The sequence below is a fragment of the Falco peregrinus genome, unplaced genomic scaffold (assembly GCF_023634155.1).
Source record: "Falco peregrinus isolate bFalPer1 unplaced genomic scaffold, bFalPer1.pri scaffold_58, whole genome shotgun sequence".
Classification (NCBI taxonomy): Eukaryota; Metazoa; Chordata; class Aves; order Falconiformes; family Falconidae; genus Falco; species Falco peregrinus.
The window spans coordinates 29,617-46,800 of record NW_026599622.1 but is presented as its reverse complement, the minus strand read 5'-3'; the positions used below and the strand labels follow the sequence as shown (position 1 = coordinate 46,800).

The following is a 17,184-nucleotide window of genomic DNA, read 5'->3' as shown; positions in this document are numbered from 1 at the left end:
TCCGTCCCTGCCCCGGGGCCCCCCCCGATCCTCCGTCCCTGCCCCGGGCCCCCCCCCGATCCTCCGTCCCTGCCCCGGGGCCCCCCCCCGATCCCCCGATCCCCCTGCCCCGGGGCCCCCCCCCCGATCCCCCTGCCCCGGGGCCCCCCCCCGATCCCCCTGCCCCGGGGCCCCCCCCCCGATCCCCCTGCCCCGGGGGCCCCCCCCGATCCCCCGTCCCTGCCCCGGCCCACCGGCTGCCTCCCGCCGTCCCCTCCCTGAGGCGGGACCGTGCCCGCGCCCCTGCCGCGGGATGAAGAGGTTGTTCGGGTTCTGGAGGAAGAAGAAGGGGCAGCCGGCAGCGTCCGGCAGCGCCGCCAAGCCCTTCCCCACCGGTGCCTACGAGCTCCGGCTGCAGGAGCTGGGCAAGCTGCACCGTGCGGCCGCCCGTGGCGACCTGGGTCAGGTGCGGCAGAGACTGAAGAAATGCGGCATCGACGAGCGGGACGCGGCGGAGCGGTAAGCGGCGGGGGGCAGCAGCGCCGGGCGGTGCTGGGGCGGGGTGCGGGGGGGTTGCGGGCAGCGCCGGGACCCGCAGGTGCAGCTGCAGCCGCCGGCAGCTCAAGGGCGCTGGGAGCGAACGGCAGCATCGCTGCGGGGAGCCTCAGCCTGGGCGGGGAGCCAGGCCTGTGCTGCCAGGAGCCCTTGGAGTCGGCCGAGCATCCCCCGTCTTGCCCCGGCCCCCTCCGTGCCCTCGTTCCCGGGGGTGCTGCCTTGCCTGGGGGCGCAGGAGCGGCAGGGGGCCGGCAGCAGCCTGGCCGGGGGGGTTGCAGAAGGAGCCTCAGGGCCATTCTCCAGGCAGGCTTGGAAGGCAGAGTGCATGCACCTCCGAGGCCTCGGCGTGCGGGGTTAGTAGTTGAGCTGAGCAAGCTGCACTGCCTCAGCTGGAGTAAAAGAGGGTAAGCACTGCGTTTAGGAAAGGGTAAATGTGCTGTGTATTGGTGCTGTGTGGACGGTTGCCTGATGTGCCTTTTGTGACTGTGATGTTGCAGCCAAAGCAACATCAGTCTGATTTTAGGTGGCAGTTTGCTGTTTGCTCTGTGGCCTTGGTACAGCTAATTAGTGCCTTGGTTTGGAAGATCTGGGCAGTGCCATGCAGAGGGAGCTGCTGCTTCTGGCAGGTGGTGTGATGTGTGCTTTTGAGTCAAGCACAGCAAGTACTTGGCAGTTATATCTTAGGGAGAAGCCCTGGGCTGCAGCATAGCTCCTCATGATCCACCGTAAGCATAAGGGAATCAGCTGAAGTTTTTGGGTCTTGGATGTGTCGAGCTGTTAATGCCTTTTCTGAAAAGACTCTGAGTCAAAACATCCATGACATTCAGAGGAGATGCTGGTTTAATCGGAGTACTTCAGCATCCTGGGCTGTCTTTTTCTGAAGACTGGACTTTTGCCAGCCAGCTAGCTTATTGCCCTGAAAACACCTGAAACTGTCTAGATTTGTAGGAAGGCGATGAAGAGTGCAGTCAGCACGTGGGCTGTGTGCCTGAGTGTTGCCAGCCAGTATTTGTTTATGCAGCTGCAGGTGGGGGATGCCATTTAAGGTGGCTTGAGTGCACTTTTGTGCATAATTCAGCTGCCAGAGTCAAGGTGCCCGATGGCATTTATGGAAATAGTTCGGAAAGTTTCTCTCTTTTTCTTCTTACTGCTTCCTGATTCAGTCAGCAGTCAGTCACCAGCTCTTAGCAGACCCTGGTACGAAATTTCGCTAGTTTTTGCGTTTCAAGTTCATCTTGTCTAGAAAGCTTCTTTTCCTCTGAAGGGTTTCCTTCTGTGTGCCAGGCAATTATCAGTGTTATAACAGGACAAATAAAGTCACAAACTGTAAAAAACCAAGCCGGGGGCGGGGGGGGGGAGAGGGAGGGAAGAAAGAAAAGGCAGCATACTATGATGAGCACGGTGGTGGTTTTGCCGTGATAATGCCCAGTGCTGAAAAGCGAGGCTGAGAGCAATTCGGTGGCCAGAGCCTGCCTACTTGCTGCAGCCACTGCCCTCTGTACCAGCCATGAGGGTTGCAAGGCCACCTGTGCCCTCTTAGTGCTTGTGGGTGTGATGTGTGTTGTGAGTGACCACCAGATGCAGGTGCGTTTCAGGGCTTCGTGTTGGAAGACTTGGTATCATTGGAAATAGAGGTGAAGAGTAGGAAATAATGCAAAGTAACGGCAACAATGTGTGCGTTGGTTGTATGAATATCTCAGGTTTGCTGCTCAGGATTTCCAAAAGCAAAATCCTGCACCAGGAACATGGCAAGGATCACACCAACAGGTTCCTTCCATAAAGTGGGTCCTGTAGCCCATAAGACCTCCCGAAAGTACGCTTGATACAGCATCAGTTAGGAGCAGGCAGCTTTCAGAGGTGGTCTAGCAAAACCTTCAGCCTCACTGACAGAGACGGGCAAAAGTCAGCACAGAGTTGGAAGCACTGCGGGCACAATGCCAGCTAGTCATGGATCCTGGGTCAGAGCTCATCGCTAAGGGAGATTGACCCTGTCAGCTGCCTGTCAGACTGAACTCCAGCGCTTTCATTGCTTGGCTTGTAGCTGCTGGGTTGTCGGCTCAAGGGCCAAAGTGCGTACTGCCAGCCTGCTGTTTCCCAGTGGGGTTGTTTCGTGGCTGCTCAGGCATCAGCAGTTCTCTTCTACTCTGTAGGTGATCAGCGTAGCAGCAGCAGGAGCAGGAACAGAATCTGGGCAGTGTCCCCAGGGCTGGGTGGCAGAAGAACTTCGGTGTTACTGGAGGCCTCTTGCAGGGACAGGCAACCCTGAGCCCTGGTGTTCTCTGCCAGCCTGTTCCCTGAAGTGGATCTTCTGTGGAGCACAGCAGGCCTTGCTCCAAGCAGAGCCGTCTCCTGTTGACAAACTGAGAGGCTTGGTTGAGGAGGACAGCAACAAGTCCAAGTTTTCTGAAGGCTTTTCTGTTTGCAGAACTGATAGTGACTACTTGACGTCTGTCATGCTTCCTAGTGGTTGGTAGTAGCAGCTTTCAGATGATTGTGGACTCCTTCATAACCAGTTCTGGTTAGCTTTCAGATAATCTCAGTCAGTCGTTTCTTCAGAGATGAAGAATCCCGCATGTTTCCATGGGAATTTCTCAAAAAGTGGTGGTAGTTGCTCTTGAGCTACTCCTCTGTCAGTGCTCCAGTCTGTTCCCTGTCTGTAGCAAGACATTCCAAATTCTTTGAAGTTTTCTGTATTTCTCTCATCCTCATCTTTGTTGCAGTGGAGGAGGATGTCAGCTGCCCTGTAACAAGTATCTGTGTTACAGATTACTGTGTTTCTGCATCACCTGCCACTGCATTTGTGTACCTCTCCCTTTCCATTCCCCCTTAGCCAGGGAGCTGTTGTGCTCCTGTCTCAGCAAGGTACCCAAACAATTGCAAGGCTAGTTGAGCTTTCCTAAATACAGAGAAGGACCTGCCTGCAGCGATGTGGTTCAGAACCAGTGCTGGTGTTCCCCTCAGTTCTTGAGGAACTGTGGGATTGTTACTGCATCACCTTCAAGGGAGGAAGGTCCCAGCTGTTTTCTAGCTTGTCTTCTGCTCTGTTGGGACAGGTGTCCTGCAGAGCAGCAGGTGCTTTGCTTTTGCACAGAGTGAAGCTTGTGCTGATTTGTGCCTCTGATTTAGGGGGAAACACATGCAAGGACTTTCTGGGCAATTTCTTTCAGTATAAGTAGGCTGGTTAATTGACATCAGACCTAAGATGTTCTGTGGTTTGAAGGAGGGGTTTTTTGTTTGTTTTTTTTTCCTCTGGCAAGGCTTTAACTTGAAGAAAAGAGTTTCATTTTCTTATGCTGGTCATGTATTATGGAAACACAGTATTCCCTCCCTGGAGAGGACTTCCTCTGTAGTAGGCTTATTATGACTATCGTAGTTACACGTATCTGAAGGGTCGGGTATTACTTTCCTGTACTCAGGCTTACAGTGTTCTGCTGTCTGGTTTGCTGCATGTAATGGGGGGCACTTTGGTGCAAGTGAGTACTTGGTTTTGTTGCAGTAGTAAGCAAGCTAGAGAAAAAGCAGAAATCCTCGAAGTGCAGGGAAACGCTGATACTCTTTATATAAAGCCCATCTACATCTCTGAGACACTTCCGGCACGTGAATAATCCTAGAACTTAGAGGGTTGCTTGCCATAGTTCTCAGATTCCCAAGCTTTGGTCTTTTTTGCTGTGCCACAGGTGTAGTCCTGCTGGAGGCAGTGACCACCACCTGGGCACAGGAATCTGTGCAGATTAAGTTCTAGAGTGAAGGAAATGGCAGCTTACTAAGCAGATGCTGCGGAGGGGTTTTGCTGGCCAGTCTCGGGTGTTTGGTGCGCAACTGCTGTTACTGGTAACAGAATGAGAAATCGTTTCTTAAGCTTGCTTTGTGCAAAGTGAAACTTGTGGTCATAACAATTTACCACAGCCTGAAATTATTTCTCTAGTTGTCTGTTTGTGCTAATTTAATATGTTTAACTTTTAGGACACCTCTGCATCTCGCTTCTGCGAATGGCCATGTGAATGTTGTTACATATCTCGTAGAAAACAAGTGTAAACTAAATCTTACTGACAGTGACAACAGATCACCACTGATGAAGGTATGTGGAATATGTTATGCTCTTTCAAGTGGGGCTTGTCAACTGTGCATTAAATGAGAGGTGGCTGGAAGGATTCTGTACACAGCTCTGTGTAGAAGCATGCATGTTGTAATCAGCGGGGAATAGGCATATGTTAGCTCAGCTTTGAAGGTGCTCTTATTTTCCAGCATTGGGAAGCTGGGGCAATTGTAACAGAGTGCTGGCAGTTCTTCCTTTTTTGCGTGTTGTTCCCAGGCTGTACAGTGCCAGCAAGAAGAATGTGTAGCTATTCTGCTAGAGCACGGTGCCAACCCCCATCTGGCGGATGCTGACGGCAACACTGCCCTTCACCTTGCTGTCCGATCTCCTAATACAACCGTAGCGGGGCTGTTACTTGAGCATAATGCCAATATTGATGCTCGGAATAAGGTAAATTTTTGTATTTGTTGAAGAAGTTCTTTCAAAAAGTTGTACTAGTATTTCTCTTGTAGGGTTTTTTTTTCTTTTATTTTTAAATGTATTTATCTGTCCTTTCAGGAGGGAAACACTCCGCTTATTCTTGCTATCTCTGAACGTCATGAAGATATAGCAGAGTTTCTTCTGCAGAGAGGAGCTGATGTGCATGCTCGAGATCACTGTGAAAGGTGAGTGGTTTGTCAAAACTCTGCATGGGTCTCTTTAGTATTCTTTAGGTTGGATTAATCAGAGGCATGAGAATGAGCTCTGAAAAAACCCGGGGAGCCACATAGCAGCTATTTCTGTGTGACTTGTGAAAGCACATCTGCGCTTGGCTGTTGTCATACCTCAGTGGGTGCTTTCCTCGTTGAGGGTTACAAGAAGGCATTGTCTGTGGTGGCCCTTCTGGCAGGAAACATGCTGTTAGCTCAGCAGCACTGCCTCGATTTGAAAAAACATCTCCTGCATAGTGGCGTAGTTTGTACGTGAGCGTTGTCTATGTGGAAGCTTTGTCTGAAGATCGAATGTTTGCTTGTTTTGACTCCCTCTTGCATTTTATGGTTGCTCTTAATATTTAATGAAAACTGCTTTTTCTTTTGCTCATTCAGTAATGAGGAAAGTAGTTTTTGAGAGCAAACAGGAATAAAAATAATTACAGTGTCTGTGTCAAATGATCTACTTCATAACATATTTTTGGTGTTTCAGAACCCCACTTATGACTGCAGCATCTGGTGGACAGCTTAATTTAATAAAAGTTCTTCTTCGATATGGTGCTGATCTTTTCCATAAAGACAGTAACGGATGGACAGCTGAGGATTATGCTGTTACTCATGGATATTCTAGGTAAATTTTTGACTTTATTGTTAGAATAGGTTGTCAGTTGTCAGTGTGGCTTTTGAATGTTTTTGGTAATAGCAGCAAGGTTTAATGGTGTGTTGAAAGCTTCAGGACAGACAGTGCTCGGTGACGTCTTCTGATACGTATTGTTCCCTGTGTCTACTATTAATCTGGATGTTGAAGAAAATTTCCGCCCCAAATTGTCTGTTAGATTTCAAGTTTTGATGCTAAACTTGCACCTGCCCAATACAAACTCTAAAACACGTCTGTATCCTACAGTTACCCAGAGGTAGAACGTGGCAAACTGAAATGCATGTCAGTCCTCTCCTCAGACCAGCACCATTGTCCTTACTGACTTCCACTACAATGAGCAGGAACTACCAGCCTTTTCTTTCAGAGATCTAACATATCCCTTTTGTTAAAATCTTAAGCAGTTTCACCCCTCTTATGGATAGCTTTGTACCTGTGCGTATCCCTTCTCTAAGGTGGTTATGGTTGCTTAACAGCTAGGCTGAAAATATTGTGCTGAGCTGGAGCTAATGGCTTCATAGGTGTGGATATGCACCTCTAGAGTGAACATGACTGTAGTGAATATTGAAGTAGGTAGTAGCCGTGCAGTAAGTTCTGTGTGTATTACTCTCAGTGAATGCATACAAGTATATGAATTCCTACGGCTATGAATACGTGTAGGGTGGATAAGTGGCTGTTAACTGTGCTATTAAACTGTATAAGCAAGTATGTGGTTGTTTTTACCAAGTACGTTTCTTCTCTTTCCCTATATAGTCTTTGTACACAACTGGTGGCATACGCATTCCGGGGAGACAGAGACGAAGGTGGTGCACAAGGCGGCACAGTACCTGGCATTCCTCACCGGGCCGGAGCTGCTGGCTTGACGTTGGGTGCACCTGCTGTGGACAGAGGAGGTAGGATCTTGAATCACGCAGGAGCTCACGAGGAAAATCACTGTGGCCTTTTCTTTAGGGGGTTTGTGTTGTCAGCGCTCGCTGTGTTCGCCGTTGACTTTAGGGGAGGCATCAGGTGGGGTAGCGCAAGAAGCTTTGTGAATATGCTGACTTGTTGCTGGTTGGAGGTGCTTCTTGTCAGGGGTGAGGACAGCTGCGGTTTGTGTGCTACGGGCCCACGTACCGGGTTGTTGCGTTCTGCCTGCCAGATTGCCCATCTGTCTAGGTTTTCATACCGAGAGAGAAGGGGGACAGGGAAGGAACTAGGTGAGTGGTTTTGGGTTTGGGGTGTGTACTTGTACCTGTAGATGGCCAGTCAGATTGTGAAAACAAATTGCAAAAGGTTCATCCTGAGTAGCTGTTCATCTTCCTGTGGTTGGGAAGCAACAGATGAGTTAGCAGGACTGTACATGTCTTGTTGATTTCCACTGAGTTTGTGCAGTGGTGTTTTAATATTAATAGTTTCACCTGCACTAAGCTGCTTTTAGTGAGTTGTCTTATTTCTCAGCATCAGTTACGGTTGTTTCTGTGTAGGTGCTGTAGAGACATACTTAGGAAAAATCATCTTGGAAAAGTCACTTGGTTAGAAACAATAATGCAGCTTCTGTGTGTACTGTATCTTCATGGACATAGTTTGATTCCAGTAAAAATAAATAACACTTCTACTTCCAGTAATTTTATGAAATAAACGTTAAAAAGTCCATATTAACTTGTGATCCAGAAAAAAAATTGAATTGCCTTGTTATCAAAAAATTAGCTCCTTCAGTGAGTTCATTTTAAATTAAAAAAACCAAACAAACAACTCCTTAATGTTTAAGATCCAGTCTATGCTTATGAGCTCATATAGCCCTAGAGGAATCTTAGAAAACCAATCTTTTAATATAGATCAAACTTCTTGTACTTTACATCTCAGGCCCTACAGTGGGAAGTTCTATCCTTTCTGGTTTTTTTAAGGGTGTTACATCAGAACTTTGTGGCAAATGGGCAGCAGACAGTGTTCAAACACAGTTTATTACTCCTTTTTAAAATATGTCGTGAAATATGAGCAAAACATGGGATATTTTTCCGAGTTCACTTTTCCCAGATAGGGGAATTTAATTTAGAGCCAAACTTTGTTCCTTTGACTTAGGACTAGTTATTTTGATCTAGTCAGCGATGTGTAAAGTTTCTTGATAGACTGAAGGAAGTTGCGGAGGTTTTTATATTTTATTTTATTTTTGGAAAGGGCTTGGTACAGGTAGTTTAATCAACAAAATGTTGCTTTTACCCAAACAGCACTCTGTGGCTGCCTCCTGTGCACATAGATAATTGCTGTGGTACCACATTGTGATGACTGACAGGCCCGGGTTATTTTAAAATATGTGGCTTGAAGAATAATACTGTTGTGTGATTCCAAAATTGATATGCCCTCAGGGAAATATGGGTTCTTGAACCAAGTGATTTGCTCGGTTCCTTGAAGACAGTAATACTACTAGCATAAGTCCACAATGTTATGGGAAATCCTCACTTGAAGAGGCATAGTAAGTGTGAAGAGCATATTTATGTGGGTTAAGGACTTGGGAAGAGAAAGTGTGCTGTGTTCTCAAACTGTTCATAGTAGGGCTTGTTTTTCTTGAGTAGTACGAATCTTTTTCTCCTTGTGCTCAGTCTCCTGGAAAATGACCCCGGCCTGTTGAGTGAGAGGGATTAGTAGCATGCAGGGAACACTTGGTGGCATTGATTCTGCGGTCTCTTGCTTGCACCCACAAAGCACAGGTCCTGCATCCTGAGTCCCTTTGACAGGCTGCAGTAAAAGCTTTGAAGCCCCTGTTAGAGGAGAAGCTAGACTGATCTTGAGGCAACGGAGGAATACCCACTTTGAATTCTTTGTTTTAATCTTGCTCTTCATTCCTATTTTTCTGGGATCTTCAATGTAGTCCTTCCTCCTTTTGCTACTTTTGCACTTGTTGAACATTGTTCAAAATACTCGCCTCTAGTGAGCAAGTCGGTATATTTAAGAAGTTGGCTCATGCTTATTTGAGTGTACACTTTTTGTCAGAACACGAACCTTTTTGTTGATTACAGACAGACTGGCAAAAACCTCCAAATGAATGGCTTCCACCTCTAGCATATCGAATGACAGACTTTTCAGATTTGAAGTTGGAATTTCTTTGGCAAAAAGTAATTATGCATTTTTTCTAAAAGCGAGGGTTCAGATTTCTAGTATGTCTTCAGTGGCAGCTTTTTTTAGCTGCTGCACTGCGTATTGGTGTATTGTTCCTACAGAAACCATTGGTTTTTCGTCATAGAGCTCTTGGAAAAGAAACGAGTGCTTCAGTGTGCTTTATATCTGCTGTATCACCTTTTAAGAAAATTGAGAAATCGAGAAGGAATGAGAAACAATCTTGAGGTCCTTTTTTTCACTCTTACGTGTGTGTTTTTGATAGGAGTCCTCTTGCCACGTCCATTCCATGTATTTGTGGTAACATCAATATAAGCAGGACTCCCTGTTGCTCTGAGGCAAATGTTACGGCCTTGTCACACAGACGTTTGGTGTTGGGTAGCTGCAATAACAGAACCACACCATTCTTACTAAGTAGGATGGGTAGAGCAGGCAGATGGTGATTTGTATTCTAAAGCTTCTGTTCCACAACATAGACACGCGTACACACACAAGCACACATGCATGACACTCACAGCAGTCAGTGCACCCGTTCTGGTCCAGTTGTGGCCTGCCCTATAGCCCTGGGGGAACAGGGTATTCACTCTGACTGCTTGTCATGCCTGCGTTCTGGCTGGTGGCGTAGCTTCTCTCTGTGAACAGTTCAGCATGGTCGAATCAATATATGCAGGGCTTTTACCTCAAACTGAGGTAGGAGGGGGCTGTGTCTGCATCAGGCGCCATCTGACACAACCGGCTAGCATATCTCCAAAATTTGTTGGCACCTACAGATTTTTGGGATGCTTAGACGGAGGGATTTTAAGTGCGCTGTATGTATAAAACACTCTACAAATACGAAGGAATTGCATTGGTAGTCAGTGCTGGGCAAGGACTAGTCAAGCTGAGAGAAATGCAAAGTTGGCAGGACAGTAAACTGCCACGAATCTGTTTCAGTGTTTCAAAATATTGGAATGTATGTATTCTACAATGGAGCAAGTAAATGAAGTTACACTGTTTGACGCTGTCCCTTAAGAGTAGAGTTCTGTAGGTTGTGATAGGTTTGGCTTCTACTTCTTGTAACTGTAGAGTAGGCTGATGGTCACAGTACATTCTCCCATTGCTACAGCTTTGTTAATGTACTGGTTAGGTTTTCTGCATTTCCGGGAATTCACATTTATTCTGGTGTCCTTGTTTGGTCTGTCCTTGACATGGCTTTCCCTAAATGGATATAGGAATGCCACAATCTCCTAGCCAGACATCAAGAACAGGAAAACCAAAGAAAGGTATATCTATACAGTAGCATTTCAACTGTGAAACATGTTGCGTGATGCACAAATACTAACACACCTGTGATGTTTATTATCTTGGAGGTCTCTATTCTGATGGTTTTGGTTTTATAAATTAGGTTTGAGAGCAGGCTTGGGGTGCTTTTTGTTGGCATGTTTTGCACAGGTCCTTTATTACTGAATTGAGTGATAGCTTTGTGTCATTAGTGATAGTAAATAATATTATTTAAAAAAAAAAAAAAAGCTCTTCTGTTACTCCAAAATGAAAATGGACTTCAATTAAAGTAGAAACAAGTGATCCCTAGATACTACTTTTCTAGATCCCACTTCTACGGTAGGGCATCAAGATCTGTCTGAAAACTATCTCATAAACTTTCTCTCTTGCTTTTTAAAGGAGAATGGGAACTGGTTTTGATCATTGCTTGAAGTTACTATGCATGGAAAGCAAAAGTTCAGATAACTTACTCAACATGATATGCCCTTTGTTTTCTTTTCCTTTTAATGATTTTGTCTAAGACCTCGGTTTGGCTCTCATCATACAACTTTATAGAAGGCTACCAATCTCCTATTTATAAGCAACTTCATTTTGTGATGATAGTTAACGAGAACTAATTATTGAGGACTTGAGGAGTGCTGAAATAGATACGATGTGGAGGCTCTATTTGTTTTTTTCCTTTCTGTCCTGGGAATTGAAGAGGCCTTTTATTTCATCTTAGTTGTTGATAATTGAGAGGTTTTCGCAGTCTTCAGGCTGGATTCCTAGAGTTCAGGTTTCTTTAGTACATCAGTGGTGTGCTAGAGTGCGCTATGGTTGAGTTTGCAACATGTGCATCTGGGCCACGCTGCCGTTCAGAGGGATCTTGACAAGCTGGGTAAATGGGCTGTCAGGCCTGGCTTAACAGAATTCAGCAAGGGCAGATGCCAAGTCCTGCACATGGAAAGGAACAACCATTTGCTACAGCACGTGCTGGAGCTGCCTGGCTGGAGAGCTGCTTTGCTGGGAATAGCCAGAGGGTCTTGGCAGAAAGTGAGCTGAGAATGAGCCAGCAGGGTGCCCTGCCGGCTGAGAGGGTTAACGGTGTCCTGGGCGGTATGAAGAGCAGCATAGCCAGGAGACTGAGGGAGGGGATTGTACGCTGCTACCTGGCAGTCCCTGGCTTGTGTCCAGCTCCCTGGGTATAATTTTGAGCCCCCAGCGCAAGAGAGAGTGGTCTTTCATCCGTGAGCGAGTTCAGTGGAGGGCCATCAGACTTTGCCAGGAGCAGGACTACTTGCCTTTTGGGGAGAGACTGGGGGAACTGGGCTTGTTCAGTGTAGAGAGGAGATGACTTTGAAGGGGACCCAGCAGCAGCTTGCAGCACGTGTAAGGAGAAGCCGGAGACAGGTGCCTCCCAGTGGTGCGTGACAGGAAGCAAAGGTACAAGAGGCATAAATGGAAACAAGAGAATTTCTAATGGAATGTGGGCAGCTTCACCATGGTGAGAACAGTAAAACAGAGAGGTTGTGCAGTCTCCCTCCTTGAATGGTTCAAGATCAGACTGGAAAATTCCTGTGAGCCTAATCTGACCTCAGAGCTGAGTCCGCTTTGAGGAGGCGGTTGGCTGAGAGACTTGCCGAGGTCCCTTGTGACCTGATTTATCCTGTGGTCCTGTGTGCCAGTTGCTTTCTTAATTGATGAAAGCTTGGAGCGTAGTATAGAGTGCCCTGGTTACGCCTGTCTTGCCTGTTGACTATCCTTTTTGGTGCAGCATAGAGACCTGCTGGGGATTTTTCTACCTGAGGATAGGCATTAGATCTTGGTTATGCTTTTTGATGTTTTTTACCTTTTCAGGATAACCTGTAAGTGGGTAGAGCACCAGCTAGTAGAGTATATAAACCAGTAAAATCTCTGTCAACAGTGTGTGCTTGTGTGTGCAGTATGAGTACTTCAGCAGTTCACTTATTTACTGTCTTGCTAAAGCACCAGTATTTTGTTAACTGTTTATTAACGTAGCCTATTCATGCTATGCTGGGCTTTTTTTAGTTTAGAGGTAGTTCTTAAACTTATATCTCCTTTGAACTTTTAGGTATAAAACTCTAGTCTTTTTTGTTTTGTCAATTCAGTGTGGCTTGAAAAAGCAGTTGTTTGGAAATGCATTCATTCATTCATGCTGTCTTACGTAAAGTTGACTCCCCAAAGTTTCATTCTGCTATGACATGTAGAGTTGTCCAGGTTAAATGTTTGTATGTGCTGGTTGGTTTTTAGCATGCCAAATCTAATTTCAACATGTCAATTAATGTTTGAACAGCAACAGACGACTTGTCGCAAGGAGACTCAATCGGGTAAGACTTTAAACATACCCAGCGCATACCTGAGGAATGATTGGAGAGACGCAGTACTCATTTTGCTTTACTTTTTAAGAAGCTTGGAGAAAGAGGGGAGCGATGTCAGTTGGCGTGCTTCTGAGGAAGAGCTCGATTTTTCTCCCAAGGTATGGTGTATTTACAGTAAATGTCCTGTAAAAATAAGTGATCTGAAGGCAAGTTTTCTGGGGGATTGAAAGAAACTACAGTTCTAGCCAATATTGTTTTCTCCTTAGAAGCACTCTCTGACCTGCCAGCCTTTTTTCTGCTGTGAGTTTTTCCTAAAAGACCTGTAGCTGTGGCAGAGCATGCAGCAGATTTGTGGTTTGAGGCAAAAGAGCCATAGGCGACGAGATAAACCCCCACAGTTTTGTTTGTTCTTGGTCATTTGAGTCAGATTTTAAGTTTGTAAGTTACTAATATAACCTGCTCTGTTCTTCCTCAAACACTGTTAATGTTTCCTGTAGATTTCGTGATAGAATCCCAACTGATAAAGGGCACTTTTTAATGAAGATGTACTGAAATCCTTCATCACCTAGTTCTCCTCTCCTCCTCCTCAGGTTACTCAAGAGTGCTCAGCGGATGAGTTACTCAAACGGGTCATCTTTTTTTCTTCTATTGAGATGGCATTCTGTGCTTGCATGTAATCTCACACTGCATGTTTTCCCTCTTTTTTTTTTTTTTTTTTTTTTTTTTTTTTTGAATATGCTTAGGCAGTATTCTTTTTGTCAGCTACAAGCTCTCAGGCCTATTTTTTTTTTGCTAGTGTTCTGAAGAATTATTAACTTCTGCAGTGATGTCTGGAGCATCAGTTCTGTTGCTCTGGGATTCTGCAGCGATGGGGAACCGGTGTTCTAATTCAACCTACTCTGCAATACTGGAGATGCAAGCATGTTTAGTTTTAACATGATTTCATTTTCTTGCACTGATTTAAATATAAATTATGCATTTTTTGGGCATGTTTTTGAAATTTCAGGATATTCTGGTGAGTGTACTTGCAGGGACTAATTAACGCAGTAAGTCTAGGGTTCTTAACAGTTACTTCCCTTGTGCACACTTGCAAGTAAGCATCCAGAAGCTGCGATCTTAAATATAACTGAATTTTACTGAAGTACTACAAATATTAAACCCAGATTTTTTAGAACTGCTATGCATGTAACCATAGTTTTGGGCACAATTTTCAGAAGGGTGCCTGCACGGTATTTTGGGGGGTGAAATACTCACTGAATTGCATACGTGAGGAGTGTTTTTGTACTTAGAAGTACAGGATGGAGCCAGTACCTGACCATTATCAAAAGGACAGCCTGATGACATTTAGTGTTCAAGATTTGATGTGAACAAAAGATTTGTTGTTGTCGTTAGTGGTTTTTTTTTAAAAAATAATTGTTTTTTGGCTTCTTTATTTACAGAAGCTGCAGAAGCCAAACTTGACATTCTTAATGAATGTTTCCCAGCAGTTCAGGAAAAACAGTAAGCTATTTGGAAAAGATTGCATAGTATGCTAATATATAAAAGTAGATTTGCTAAGTCGTTTTTTAAACATTTCTTTTCCTATGGTAAATGAGAAAAGTAGTGTTTTGAAAACACAGCACGTAGTCACTTCAGAAAACATAAGTCATGTTGTTAAAATGAAGCTATTAATCCCCTCCTAAGCCTTTGGCCCTGGCCAAGTCCTTCCTCCATCCTGCCCATCCTTGACTTGGTTCCTTTTCCAGACACTCCCAGATTACTCCATTAATCTGGTAACATGCCTGTTGCCATTTCCATAACTCCTTTTGTTGTTTTGACATAACTGCCATGTCTCCAAAGACGGTGAATAATGAAGTATCTTGCAAGTCGGTACCAAAGCAAACTGTCTTTCAAAATCTAAATAATTTGCAAGATAAACAAGAAAGTTGGAACAAGAAAAGCATGATTCGGGTGAAGTTTCACAGAAATGATGACTCTGAGATGACAAACTGGAAAAAAGAGACACCTCAGCTTCTCTCAGATAGTTGTGGTCTTAAGGAGAAAAAGTCAAGCTTCAGTAATGGCTTTGAAAGTGATAATAGTTCTTTGTCAGCAGGAAAAAAACCAATGCTTGAAAGTCAAAGACCAAACTCTGTCTTTCTTGAACATGTGGATGATGAAGATACAGAAGAAGAGCAATGTGAAGTAGATAATAAAGTGTGTGAAGCGCTGAAACAAGGAAGTGAACACTTGTGCTTGAATAGGCATGAAGAAAACGTAAGAGCAGCATTTCACTCGAGCACCAAAGTAAGTTATATAAGGATGATTCAATCACAAAGGTATTTTCTAAGGGTAATAAAGGTAAGAACCAAAAGGTAAACTGGATTTCTGTTAATACTTCACGTATATCCATCTTTTGATCTTCCTTTTTTCATATTAGAAAATGCCTTTACTCCTAGCCAAAGCAGTTTCTTAGGTATAAGAACAGCGTTGGGCAGTATTTTCAATATTTTTTTTTAATTGGTTGCAGTGGTTTTGCAGGAAAACAAATAGGCAGTATAATTTTTCTGAAATAAATTCAGTTTTTCTCAGCTGTATGTACAGGTTTTTATCTGTCAAGATTTATTGCCATTTAGTAAAATACCTGGTGTGATGGCTGAAAGTGAGGAACCAAAAAGTTTGAGTAAGATTGAGAGCAGGAAGTTAGTGATTTTCCTGGAGCAAAGTAGAGGAAAAGGAGCGTGTTCCAAAACAATGTAACTGAAATGAAAGCTAGAGTTAGGCTGACATGAAGAATTGCTTCTCAGGAGCTTTGCAGAGCCAGGGCTAATGACTTAGGGCTAATGTCATTGCTGTCTCCTCAGAGATTCCCATGGAAAAACTGAAGGTGTTGTAAAACAAAGCTCGACAAAGTTTCCCTGTTGTCTTACACAGGAAAAGCATTTTTAAAGTTGTCGATGGGTGGCTAAGAAGGTGCTTGTTTCTGCTATTTCCAGCTGTTTGGTCAATCTCTTCTAGGAAAAATCACCTGCACGGGAAGAAGAGGAGAAGGAGCAGGAAAAGGAAAACACTGGTGAAGAGCTACGAACTGCCGTTGTTGAGGGTGTGAAAAATTCTATTTGTAATGATAGCCATCAAGTCCACAGTGCTTCCAAAGACGACACTGGTGAGAGAAGTGAGTTAGTAAATACTGATCCCAGTTCTTCCTCTATAAATATTAATGCACAGTAAATGAACTGAAATGGTGCTTGACTTCTGAAACAGTAAGTTTTTCCCTTGCCTGTGAACCCTAGTGGGCATTGGCAAGGAGGAAAGTAGCTTTTGTTCCTTTTCGTTCGTTCCTGAAGAACAAATTGTGGCCTTGGATTCCAAACGATGCTAAATGGAGCAGGTGTCATTCTTGGTTTTGTTGCTGTGTTCTCCCTGAAGCGATCAGAACAAAACGCACGGTTGAAAAAGAGGAGGATTAGAGAGTCTTGGTGTGACAGTAGTATTGCCCTTTCTGGCCCGTGCTGTCAGACTGAAAAGTTGTGATTGCTCTTGGCTGAAGCCTGGGAAAGATTTGAGTCAATCTGAGAGAGAGCTGTTCTGTTCCAGTGCCTCACCTTGTCCAGTTTTAAAACGTAGAAAGTCTCTCCAGTGCCACGCTTGTGTGTGCTCGAAAGCATTGCCCCGTCAGTCAGGGCTGAGCACTCCGGTACTCACCTCGGGTCTTGGAGAGGAGGAGAAGGCACACTTTGCATTGTCTGTCTCCAGAGAGTAGAGTGGTGTGGTAGGTGTTACCAGAGCGTGTGTAGCTGCTGATCAAATGCTACAGAGCGGGCCTGGCAGAACCTGCTGTATTCCAGGTGTTGTGCCTATACGTGCTCTTCTGTCGGTGCATTTTACCATAAGCCTGCATGTGGCACAGTGTAAGTAGTCCTAGCTGAGGCTGGAACCAGCAGTTCCCCTCTGCTAGGACGGGTGCCCTCACTGGTCTCTAGCTCCTTTCCCGTTTTTGTGTGCGTGTCTCCACGAGAGCGAATCCTGAATCAGTTTTACCTAACGGACTAGCTTAAAACAGAGAAATGAAGATAGTTTAATCTGGCCAGGAACCTACTGAGACTGAGCCTTGCGTGTGCCTAGTAGAGAAGAGATTGGGATGTTGGCCCCTGAGATAGAGACAAGTTGTGTGTTTGGGGTGAGATTTTGGGCTGTGAGCCTCTCCTCTTTTTAAATGGCAATGCTTAGGTGTCTACCTTCTGGGAAGGTGCAGGGTAAAAACTGCTAGGCAAGGAAGATCTTTTCTGGTAGCGCTACAAAAGGAGCATTGTTTCTTGCTGATCTTAGCGTGAAGATGTGTCGGGTGGTGTTTCTATGGTACTTCTTGTACAGTGGATAGTGGTAGTCAGTGGAAAATTCTGGAGCTGTAGACTGGAGAGCAGGTGACCTAGAACACTATGCCACAGGGCTGCAGCGTGCTGGAGCCTCTTCCTGAGCGTGACACAAACCCGTGTTCAGTGCTGCTTGTAGCTGTGTCAGCTGTTGTGCATAGCCATCTCCTGCTGGAGAGGAGGCAAGAGAGGTGGCGATCCAAAGGAAATACCGTGGTATGTTGTGTGCTGGGTGTGAAGAAACCCT

At 45.2% G+C, this 17,184-nt stretch overlaps 1 protein-coding gene across 3 annotated transcripts; it reads left to right on the top strand.

The window, feature by feature from the left end:
• The first annotated feature begins 292 nt into the window (after nucleotides 1–292).
• Nucleotides 293–14,883, top strand: LOC129783616 (ankyrin repeat domain-containing protein 7-like). 3 transcript variants are annotated; one of them, XM_055793547.1, is made up of 10 exons: nucleotides 293–498; nucleotides 4,498–4,612; nucleotides 4,847–5,020; nucleotides 5,129–5,235; nucleotides 5,753–5,890; nucleotides 6,668–6,807; nucleotides 10,219–10,269; nucleotides 12,561–12,594; nucleotides 12,674–12,743; nucleotides 14,681–14,883. In XM_055793547.1, exons 1-10 carry the CDS (start codon nucleotides 293–295, stop codon nucleotides 14,771–14,773), a joined length of 1,128 nt encoding a protein of 375 aa, XP_055649522.1. In that variant the 3' UTR covers nucleotides 14,774–14,883. The 3 variants fall into 3 exon arrangements, with proteins under 3 accessions (XP_055649522.1, XP_055649524.1, XP_055649523.1); XM_055793549.1 differs by lacking the exons at nucleotides 10,219–10,269; nucleotides 14,681–14,883 and having other exon boundaries at nucleotides 12,677–13,083; XM_055793548.1 differs by lacking the exons at nucleotides 10,219–10,269; nucleotides 14,681–14,883 and having other exon boundaries at nucleotides 12,674–13,083.
• The last annotated feature ends 2,301 nt before the right edge of the window (nucleotides 14,884–17,184 follow it).